Source organism: Neomonachus schauinslandi, chromosome 4 (assembly GCF_002201575.2).
Source record: "Neomonachus schauinslandi chromosome 4, ASM220157v2, whole genome shotgun sequence".
Taxonomy (NCBI): Eukaryota; Metazoa; Chordata; class Mammalia; order Carnivora; family Phocidae; genus Neomonachus; species Neomonachus schauinslandi.
Window position 1 is genome coordinate 83,098,218 of NC_058406.1, and position 12,161 is coordinate 83,110,378.

The 12,161-nt window shown below is 37.8% G+C and overlaps 1 protein-coding gene across 1 annotated transcript in view; it reads right to left on the reverse strand.

The window, feature by feature from the left end:
- The window catches only part of SASS6 (SAS-6 centriolar assembly protein), a 53,553-nt gene extending 41,574 nt beyond the window's left edge, over positions 1-11,979 (reverse strand). The window contains exons 1-6 of the mRNA XM_021690216.1: positions 11,827-11,979; positions 5,305-5,365; positions 3,165-3,244; positions 2,680-2,784; positions 1,603-1,774; positions 845-910 (exon numbers count right to left, since the gene is read on the reverse strand). Of these exons, the coding sequence (XP_021545891.1) occupies positions 845-910; positions 1,603-1,774; positions 2,680-2,784; positions 3,165-3,244; positions 5,305-5,365; positions 11,827-11,891 (549 nt within the window). The 5' untranslated portion in view covers positions 11,892-11,979. The remainder of the gene's footprint in view (positions 1-844; positions 911-1,602; positions 1,775-2,679; positions 2,785-3,164; positions 3,245-5,304; positions 5,366-11,826) is intronic.
- Positions 11,980-12,161: the final 182 nt, after the last annotated feature.

Here is a 12,161-nt window from a genome sequence, read left to right on the forward strand (position 1 = left end):
AAAATATTAAGACAGTCTTGTGAATGTTATTAGCTTAGAACATGGCAATATTTGCAAAGGATATTAAAGAAAAGGAATCCCAGCTTTCCAAAACATACTCAAAGCCTTTTCCTACACAGATTTTTTTTTTTTAATTTGAGGAAATCAAGATTAGAATAAAAGAATTTTAGAGCTAACATGGTCCAGAAGTCAAGCTTAACTATCTTTAACCTTTTAGTTAAATCTGGCTCTTCACTACCTAATCCTCTCCTCTGACATTAAGAAATAAAGTAAACCAGGGTAGAGCAAGTCAGTTATATGGAGTGGTTCACTTATACATATCAAACCTAGTAACATAGATTTCCTAGATGGGCTACATTGTACAGGACAATTTCTGCCTGAAGCCATGCCACTTATCAGATACGGTCTTCGGTTTCAAGGACTAAGGGCAAAAAGGTAGTAGCTATAACTGAAATGATAATAAGCCTATCAAAAGAAGTCATAACACAAGTATGGAAGGGAAAGGTTTAGAAAATATGAACCAAAACATCATTTTAGACAGGAGGAGTGAGGTGAATAAAAGAGCAAAGAACTAACATATGACAGGTACTATATATTATTTAATGAAGACCTGAAAGGAATGTGTTATATATTGAAGGTAACAGAAATGTTTGGATGGAATCAACTATCAGAGAAAGCAATCAGATTAAGATAATTTGCTGATAGGGGAAAGGTGGCAAAAAGGAGAGGGAATTCAAAGGAACATGCTTTAAAAAATAATACACAAAAGCCTGGATAGGATTCGAGAAGCAATTCAGAGCCAGTGTTTGGAGGACTCACAGAAACAAAATGAAATCTGAATTACCTTTTGTGTGAAATTCAGTTGCCTAGTAACATCATCTAGTGATTGCATCAATGATAATTTTTCTTCCTATTTATAAAAACAATAAAATTACGCAGTTTACAATTTAATCATCTGTAGCTGTGCTACTCAAAGTATAGCATCAGCATCACCCTGAGAGTTTGCTAAAAATGCAGAATTTTGGGTTCCACTTCAGACCTTCTGATTCACAATCAGAATGAGCAAGATCTCTAGAGGATTTGCATACCATTAAAATCTGAGATGCACTAATCTATAGCATTTGACTAAAAAGTCTTTATGAAAACTCTGAAGAGGCATCCTAATGTTGTATTCTTGCTCCATATACCTTATAAAATTATAGAGCACTTTGTAATTCTCAAGATACTTTCATATCTTTTTCCTCATTTGAGACAGATGTAATAGGGTAGTAGATATTTCCCTACTTATCTACCAGCTGATGAAACTATGATAAAACAGTTTAAGTGACCTACCCAGATCACAGAAAATTAATAAAAACCATGGGACCTAGTTTTTCAATTTTTGGCCCAGTTCTACCCTCACTGTATCTTGATTAAATGGAAAAAAAAAAAAAAAGAACAATAAAGTAAAAATAAATTCCTTACATATTATAAAAACTTACTAGACATCTTTAACAATACTTTATTCTGAAAACAAAAACTAATTGCACTCTAACTCCTCAGTGACTTATCAGAGTCTTTTGGTGCTCATTTTTAAAAGAATAACTTAAATTTAAATCTTACCTTGCTACATTTCAAACAGCCAGCTAAAAACTTCTTTATTTCCACATCATTTCCAGGTAGAAGTTTTAGTGAGAGGTGTGTAAGATGCTTAAAAGGATTTGTCTCTACCACATTTAAAAAGGCAGGTAAGTTATCCAAAATAGGTGCTGGAGAAACTAACTGTAGCAAAAACCTTTGAAAAGAAAGTGTCACAATATAACAACACTTATGAGATAGTGAAATTCTCCCACTGAATCATAAGCTCCAGTGAATCATTGATGCTGAGAAGCACTGGGAAAGGAGGCATATTGGAATCACAGGGGCCAATATAAAAGGACTCCCAATGGTAAAACTGAATAAACTAAGAGTAAAATGGAAAAATTGAGCAAGAAATAGAAAAAGGATTCACTGAAATACAGTGAATATACAAATGTCCGTGGGAGTTCACAATGAAAGACAAAGTAGAAAAATAAAAACAAACCAAAAACCGATTGAAAACACAAAAGTAACTAGAGTAACAACTCTTTATTCTAAAAATTGACAATTTAAAAGAATTAAGCATTTATCCTTTCCTTTCCATAGTAATCAAATAGCCCAAACTGATGAGGAAAAGTTCTTCTTTATAAAAGAATTATACCTAATAAATATAAAAAGAATGACAGAATTAGAAATGCATAACTTTGTAGTTCCTAACAAAATAATTGATTCAACAACAATCATCAATTGATGAAACCAACAGATAAAAGGTTAGTGAACTTTACAATGAAAGGATCAGGCTTTAGCATCAGACAAACATGAATATACACATATAAACACAAAATCTTATTCCTCTTATCCAAGTTCATTATAAAATCATATACGATGCTGTTAAATATTTCAGATAGCTTTAATGACTCTGTCAGGACATGAAAATTAAGGGGTAAATATTCTGATTTTAACCATGATTCCTTAAAATTTGACATTTAATAGCCCTAAACCCAGTCAAAAATAGACAGGAGTACTAATACCACATAGAAAATATTTTGCCATCAATTTGTCTTACAAAGAAGAGTTTCTCTTGAGAGAATTTTAATGATGTAGTGCTCTTACGAGACTTACCTTGGAATTTCTTTGGCATGTTCTTGAGTACATTGCTGAAGGAGATCTATAAATTTTTGTGGGAAAGCCAAGAAGTCTACCAAAAGGCCTTGCTGGAATTTTAAGCTATACAGAAGAAAAGAGATTTTTTAAAAATTTAATTACTATCTTTAATTAAAACCCTAAAACATTCTTTTTTTATTTACCGAATATCCATTATAATCAAGAACTAGAGAACTCTGTTTTTAAGAATTTATTCAATGGGAGGGAAAAGGTCAATATATTTATCTAAAGCTCCAAATTTGAGCTGTTGTAAGCAGAATTCTGATAAGCTATGAAATATTTACTTTCAAAAACATCCTGAATAATTATAGTATAAGCAGTCCAGTATTCTCAAAATACCTAAATGTTCCTAATAGGCTGCATTTCAAAGAGAATACTACCAATACATCAATAAAACTTATTTCCTAAATTAAATATAAAAACAGAAAAATAAATTTAGTTACCTCTGAAAATCTTCCTCAGATATAACAAGGTTATACAGAAAAAATGGATCAGTATCATCAGTCAGACGGATAACTAAATCCTAAAAGAAAGATTGTTATTTTTTAATGTTTTCAATAGACCAGGCTTTTAGAGTAATTTCTTCCTTCTTAGAAGTGAAATTATCCAGTAACAACAATGTATCACCAATATACTTCAGATGACTTTGTTTTCTGGTGCAGCTGGGTTTTCATTAGTCTTTAAGAGACTTAAAAATCTTAAACAGGGGTAGATATTCTGCTCCTTGAGAGCCATGTGGGGGTCTATAAAAACTAGTTAAATGCTAGGAGTTGAAAATTGAGGAATACCATCCTGTTAGAGGCTTAGGAAAATTGAGAACCGGTCCTTGCTGCACTATAGCATGATAAAAACATGCTACCACTGACCACACCATATTCAATTTTATTTTCAGTTTCCCATAAGTTAATTATCTGATATTTCAAAAGTGGCAATATATCAGCTGAAATGACAAGCAATCATGTATCCTAGAAAAGGAGCATTTGTGTCTCAGGCAGAAGACAGGGGTATCAAGTAACATGTTGCCAGGGCTTCTTCCTAAGGGCTATTCTCTCCTACTCCAGGTGGCCGCTGACATGGAACTCCCATCTGTTTTCAGTTTCACATTAAGCGAATATCTTTCATAAAGACCACTTTCTACATAAATTTACAGTATCGCAGAACATGACAGCAGCTAATGCTGACAGAGAAGTACACAGAAATTACGTATTTTAGAGAACACTGATATAAAGAAAACAGGCATAGTAACAAGATGATGGAGGCCTAATGAAGAATGAATCAGCATTCAGGTTAAGAATAAGCTTCCACTTTGAAATAAAATCTACTCGTGGCTACTGAGGAACTGCTAGGGTCCTAGAAAAATCTAAACCACTTATGGGTAGAGCTAGAAAATGAAGAGGTGCAACAGGCCTAAGGAATAACATGTAAAAAATATAACATATAATCTCTACTCCAGAAAATTAGCAATCTAGGTATTTGCTCTGCCTCAGAATGTCCTGCCTGAAGGCAGCTTCTACAGAAGTACTTCTTGAAATTCACCCCAAGATGCTATAAAAAAAACTGAAGCTACTACTAATAGTACAAGGTCCTTGAATATCATGTTTAGGGAAAGCTATGACACAGAGAAAACAGATGCTGTATTTCTTAGTCATCTTGTCTGTATCCATATCACTAATGACTCATACTTCTGAAGATCATATAGGACTGATGCTCTAAATGACTCCCTTCAAAAGGCAAAGATTCAAAAATATCTCCCTGCAGTACTTCAACTTATTCTATCCTCACATGTACAACATGAAATGCCAATTCTACAGGGTAGCAATTTATATTCCAGCAACGTTTAAGTGCATTGGGCAAATCTAACCCCCAATTCTCCCAATCCCCAATCCTTCCTGTATGCTTTAGAAACAGATGATATAGGGGCACCTGGGTGGCTAAGTCAGTGGGGCATCTGACTCTTGATTTCAGCTCAGGTCATAATTTCAGGGTCATGAGATCAAGCCCTGAGTTGGGCTCGCTCAGTGAGGAGTCTGCTTGAGACTCTCTCTCTCTCCCCCTCTGCCCCCTCCCCCACACACGCACTCCACCCCCCTCAAATAAATAAATAAATAAGTAAAATCTTAAAAAAGAAAGAAGAAGAGGGGCGCCTGGGTGGCTCAGTCGTTAAGCGTCTGCCTTCGGCTCAGGTCATGATCCCAGGGTCCTGGGATCGAGCCCCGCATCGGGCTCCCTGCTCTGCGGGAAGCCTGCTTCTCCCTCTCCCACTCCCCCTGCTTGTGTCCCTGCTCTCGCTATGTCTCTCTCTGTCAAATAAATAAATAAAATCTTTAAAAAAAAAAAAAAAAAAAAAAAAAAAAAAAAAAAAGAAAGAAGAAGAAAGAAACATATGGTATAATAATCTCTCAGTTGTTGTCTTAGTAGATTCTACCACCCCAGATTTGCAAGTTACAAACTGGCCCAAAACTAAAAAGCAAGCTGGTGTAACAAAAGATCTCATGTTCTTAAAGAACAAAAATAATTATAACGCATAGAAATTCCATTTCAAAAAAAAAAAATGAAAATATTTCAAAAGAAATTAATACCAACCTTTCTGTGAACTGGATTGGAAACTGATTGTAGTTCAATGCTCACTCTAACATTTACTCTCCTATATGAAAAGATATACCCAATTGTCAGAAACAATCATATGAAATGAGTTAGCACTGTCATTTGTATTAGCTGAAGTTTTCAGTCTTAAGCTGCAAGATCGTCCACAGGTTTTCCCTAAGTTATGAAAGGATATTTGGGAAGCATACCAGTTTTGGAGTTTAAGTTCCTGTTCTTCCACTAGTAAGTAATCAGGTTTTTAACCAGAGATTATATTTTTCTCTCCTGTAAAATGGGACTGTTGTGAGAATTCAATGAGATAAACAATGTGGAATTCCCATTACTAGTCTGGAATATAACCTACTGCCCGGATTCTAAAATAGCATCTACTGAAAGCCAAACAAACCATCAATTTAATAACAACTTCCCACATTAAAAATAATTACCAATTCAAATGATCAAATTGATTTATGAGATTCCATTTGAAAAACTTAAAATGTGAAGCAGTATTGGAATACATGGAATGTTTACAATCCAGAAAGTAAGATAACACATTCCCCTCCCTTATACATACACAAAATCCACCAACTACATCTGTTCAATATAGTCCCTGTGCAATACCTCCATGGAAGTGTGTCAACAGTTTATTATCCACCTTAACCTAGAGTAACTCTGAACTCCAAAAGAAACCATAGCTTTCCACATTCTCTACTGCATCTGAGAGAATTCAGTATCAGACAGAGGCATATAAATCAAGGTGCTCATAACCATTAATCAAACTGAGCAAAGATGTTTAAATGATCAAGGAAATAAAGGGAAAAATTGGTGAAAAAACATCTCTGCACAAAAGTTCTATATTCTGCTAGAATTAAAAAACAATGGTCTTGGGGCGCCTGGGTGGCTCAGTTGGTTAAGCCACTGCCTTCGGCTCAGGTCATGATCCTGGAGTCCCGGGATCGAGTCCCGCATCGGGCTCCCTGCTCGGCAGGGAGTCTGCTTCTCCCTCTGACCTTCCTCCCTCTCATGCTCTCTGTCTCTCATTCTCTCTGTCTCAAATAAATAAATAAAATCTTTAAAAAAAAAAAAACAATGGTCTTTCCCTGATATGTAGGAAACAAAAGTAAACAAATAGAATTTGTTCAATTTTAAGCTATTCTTAAACATCTTAAGATGTGTTTTAAAATTTTCCCACATTCTGCTACTTATCTACTGCAGAAGTAAAAAGTATAGACCTAGCAGCCAAGCGTTGGAAAAACTAGTTAATAGTTGAGCAAGGCCAGATTCAATTGTCCAGATTTTTTTATGCTACAACTTGAAATTTTTATTTTGGCTTTTTATGTCATTTTAGTTAAATTTCCTATTGAACATATGATTGGATGCTAAATCTTAGCATGATGAGGTTACCAGATGATAAGGTTACCATAACTTTTTTTTTTTTTTAAGATTTTATTTATTTATTTGACAGAGAGAGAGACAGGAGAGAGGGAACACAAGCAGGTGGAGTGGGAAAGGGAGACGCAGGCTCCCCGCTGAGCAGGGAGCCCAATGCAGGGCTCGATCCCAGGACCCTGGGATCATGACCTGAGCTGAAGGCAGACGCTTAACGACTGAGCCACCCAGGCGCCCCAAGGTTACCATAACTTGTTATCTGAAAAGGAACAAGCAGCACTGGCAAATACCACAGATAGGAAGAATTTTTTTTTTTTTTAAGATTTTATTTATTTATTTATTTGACAGAGAGAGACAGCGAGAGAGGGAACACAAGCAGGGGGAGCGGGAGAGGGAGAAGCAGGCTTCCCACTGAGCGGGGAGCCCGATGCGGGGCTCAATCCCAAAAGCCTGGGATCATGACTCGAGCCGAAGGCAGACGCCCCAGGAAGAATCAATTTTATTTTATTTTTTTAAAGATTTTATTTATTTATTTGACAGAGAGAGACAGCGAGAGAGGGAACACAAGGGGGAGTGGGAAAGGGAGAAGCAGGCTTCCCACTGAGCAGGGAGCCCGATGTGGGGCTCAATCCCAGGACCCTGAGATCATGACCTGAGCCGAAGGCAGTCACTTAACCAACTGAGCCACCCAGGCACCCCCAGGAAGAATTATTTTTAGAACAAGAAAATGTTTTTCTATGTTTCTATTATCTAGCGCAAATTTCTACTCTAACTCTACTTAAATGACATATTCTTGGGACGCCTGGGTAGCTCAGTTGCTTAAGCCTTAGGCTTAGGTCATGATGCCAGGGTCCTTGGATCCAGTCCCTCTCCCACTCCCCCTGCTTGTGCACACATGCTTTTACTCTCTCCTCTGGCAAATAAGTAAAATCTTTAAAAAAAAAATTAAGTATTCTTGGGGGAAAAAACCTTTTAATTTCCTAATTTGTACGATAAGTGAATTGAGTTAGGTTTGTGAGGACATTTTCAGATCTACATTGTCATTATGTTTGGTTTTTGTCTTGAAGTTTTTTCTAAAACATACTGCCACAGGGGATGTAACACTGCAGTAGATAACTTTTTATGGTAACATACACTTTCAAAAGTCCTGTCATACTTGGGGCGCCTGGGTGGCTCAGTTGGTTAAGCGACTGCCTTTGGCTCAGGTCATGATCCTGGAGTTCCGGGATCGAGTCCCGCATCGGGCTCCCTGCTCGGCGGGGAACCTGCTTATCCCTCTTACCCTCCCCCATCTTGTGCTCTCTCTCTCTCTCTGTCTCATTCTCTCTCTCAAATATATAAATAAAATCTTTAAAAAAAAAAAAAAAGTCCTGTCATACTTGATAAATTTGTTTAAAAAAAATCAAGAAGTCATTTAGTATTCTTTTAGATAGTACCAGAAGAATCACATTAATAAATTTAAGAAGCATATTAATGATATTGTTGCATATATTCCAAATGTCTATAATGCATTCGTTTTGGGAGAAAAAGAGAGGAGGAAAGGCCCATAGATTAAACCTCTCCCTCCTGCCTCCAAAGTATATTGTAGAAAAACCTGAGCTTTCAGAAAATATAGTATCTGAAATCACAATCTTATTTTCTCCATTACAATGGTTGTCATAGGAACAATATAAAACAAATCAATAAAAACTCATAAAAAATGCTATTTCTCAAAATAAATGTCATACTCTGAACAATGCATAAATTCACATAACATCCTCCCTATCAGTTAGATTTGGCATTAGCAGAATTGGATTCTAGCCCACCTCCGCCACCTAGAAGCTGTGACCTGAACCTTTCAATTCAAACAAATAAAAGCTACTCTAAGCCACGTAGTATGCTGGATACTAGGGATACAAACAGAAATAAACATGGTCCATGTCCTCAAATTAGATTAAATGACTCTATCCAGACTTGCTTCTGATTGTATTTTAGTGCTTCAAGAGAAGGAAGGGAAGGGTTACTAACACTGAGCACCTACACTACTGAGTATCTACCCGGTGCTTTACATATACCTTATTTAACAACAATCTTACTAAGTAAATAGTTACGTCTGTCTTACAAAGGAAGAACCTGAGGTGCACAGTTACAAACTTGGTTAAAGTCACCTTACAGAGCCCACATTAGAACTCAGACCTTTCACCTACACTATGCTATCTAATAAATGAATAGGGCAATTAATTTCAACTTGGGCAACTCTGAAAAGGTCCTTACAGTGAAGGGATTTAAGATAGACCTTGAAGGTTATGACAGAAAAAGCAACTGAGGCAGGGAGAAGAGCAGGAATAGAAGTATGGTATTGAGAGAGTATCAGGTACATTCAAGGGATAAGTAGTCTTGTATGGACTAGTATATGGGAAAAAGAACTTCTAAAACAAAAATGAAAAAAGAGGTTGGTGTCAAACCGTGGGCTTCAAAATTCTGCATTCTTCCCTCCAGAGTTCTCTGAGTTATCTTCCACTGACGTTCCTTCTTTATGACTTTAGTATATTGATGTCACTTCATGCATTCATCACACTTTAATAATGTTTAGTGAATGCTTACTGTGCTTCAGGCACTGTTCTAAGCACTTTGTATGTATTAACTGATTTCATGCTCCTAATTATCCCATGAGGCAGGTACTTTTATAAGCATTAATTTAAAGATGAGACACAAGGAAAAAAATGTACAAAATCAGTAAGTGACAGAAATGGGATTTAAACCCAGATAATCTGGCTCCAGACCCTGAACTCTTAACCTGTGCTTATGCTGCCTCTCCAAAGAAGATGTTTTTGTTTCCCCTATTAAAGTGTGAGTTCCTTAAGGCCCAGAATGAAAATTGTTTTTGTTGTTGTTGTCAGGAGGCAGGGGAATAAAGAGAGAGGAAGCCAGACAATCTCAGCATGTAGGACAATTCCTGGTACAAAGTATGTATTCATAAATACTTGCTGAGCTGAACTGGCCTTGAATTTTTTTTTTTTTTAAGATTTTATTTATTTATTTGACAGAGAGAGAGATAGCGAGAGCAGGAACACAAGCAGGGGGAGTGGGAGAGGGAGAAGCAGGCTTCCCGCCGAGCAGGGAGCCCAATGCGGGACTCGATCCCAGGACCCTGGGATCACGACCTGAGCCGAAGGCAGACGCTTAACGACTGAGCCACCCAGGCGCCCTGGCCTTGAATATTTAACTAAAGTCCAGATTGCTTTCCCTATGGGTCAGGGGCCAGCATATTTTCTGCAAAGGGACAGATAGTAAATACTTTAGGCTTTGCAGGCCATAAGGTCTCTGTCACAATTATTCATGTCTGCCTTTACGGCACAAAAGCAGCCAGACAATTCTCAAATGAGAATGGCTATGTTCCAATAAAACTTTACTTAAACAGGCAGAAGGCCACCTGGCCCATGGGCCCGTTTGCCGATCCCTGCTACAGGTGATAGAAATATATCAAAGGTTTCTAAACAAGAGGAGTAAAAAGGTTGACAATGTGTTTTAAGAAGATAACTGTGATGGCAATATAACGAAATGGAGAAGAACTAGGAGTTCCAATATTGGAGTAAGAAATGATGCTCCCCCCTTTATATTTCTATAATTATTCTAGAACACTGCTGTCCAACAGAGATATAATGGAGGCCACAAATATGAACCAAATATGCAATCTCAAATTTTCTAGAAGCCACATTAAAAAAAATTAAAAGGAACAGGTAAATTAATTGTAATATTTTCTTGAATATATCCAATATGTCAAATATAAATTTCCCAAGTTTATGATATTCAGAATATATTTATTAACATCTGTTATGTTAGTAATTTATACCCAACATTATACATATTCAATATATGCAAAATAGTGTCATCTTTACAATCAACATAAATATTGAAATATTTTACATTCTTTTTCCTAGTAAGTCTTCAAAACTCAATGCGCATTTTAACTCTTACCACACCATCAATTCGAATTAGCTCCATTTCAGAAGTCCGATAACCATATGTGACTCTCATACTGGACAGCACAAAAGAATGACCAACTCAAATACCCTACAGCATCTCCACATGCAGCTGCTAGCTTGGTATCATCTCCTTGCCTGGCTTGCGGATTGATGTTAGACCTAATTCTGAACTATATACTAGCTACACATTACTCAATAAAGCAATGCCTTCATTTTTAACGTCACATTTCCACACCTTTTAGTTTTCACAGACATTTTCAGATTTGATCCTCATATTATGTACGTAATACCTTATGTCAGTTTTACAAATGAGGAAACAAGAGTCAGCTACTGAGCGGCGGAACGGAGACAAAATCAAAACCTCCTGACTTCTAATCAAATCTGTTAAGCCCCAACAGCACCACCACCTTTGTCAAAGTCGTAATTTTGTGTTTTTATGTGAGACTGGCCTTTATTTCCTCCTCCACTGGACTGTAAACCCCACGAAAACAAGGACTGTTCTTCCTGACCACTATATTCCCAGTACCCAGCAAGGTGTTTTGCCATAAGCAGTATTTGTTAAATGAATGAATGAATGAAATTTATCATTTCCTCTACTGTTTTTAGTCGATGATAATAATAATAAACGTAATTTATTTTTAGTGACTAATGTAAAGGCACTACACCATAAAAACTTTTTTAAGCTGAAGCTTAAATTTACTTCCAATATAATTCAAAGAAGAGCGAAAAAAGGGCTGGGAGCCAAGGCCAGACAGAGTTCTTGCGTCGGCCCTGCAGTGAACTTGTTCGGAGTTCTCGTGTAAATTACTTCACTTCTCCGGACAAAATTAACTTTCTCTGTCAAAAAGAGTAGGACTATAATCTCCACGATTCCGTTCAGAACTAAAAAATAAAAAAAAAAATTTTTTTTTTTTTTTTTGAAATTAACTTGACGCGGGTCAGCTTTCCATTTGCTCATACTCTCCCTCCTGTGCCCTCCGCAACCGCCAACTTGGTGAGAGAGGTAACATTAGGTTCCAGGTGGGACTCTCTCCGCGTCCCGGGACGCCGGCCGCACACCCAGCCGCAAGCCGGTGTCCACTGGCCAGAGCCGCCATCTTCCCCCCTCCCCCCGCCTTGGCCGGACCCCAACCGCCACCCGCGGGCACGGGGTAACCAGGAACCTCACCTCTCCTCACAGTCTTTGCATTTCACCTGCAGCGGGACTAGCTCCTGGAACAGAACCTGGCTCATGTTGGTCCGCTGCCCCTGCCAGTAAGCGGAAAAGTCCAGCAGGCCCAGCCCACGGAACTAGCCTAAAGGAGTCCCGGTCCTGCTAAAATTTGAGTTTGGCGCTCGGCTTCCGCTGAGGAGGCGGAGAAACAGAAACAGAGGGAAGGCGGGGGAGATTTGAACCTCGTCAGCCACCATCAGCTTCTTCCGGTTTTGCAGAGGATGGGGAGGCAGTTCCGGGCATTAACCTGCGTGGCGGGACGCGCGGCAGCCATATTTGTTAAGGGAAAG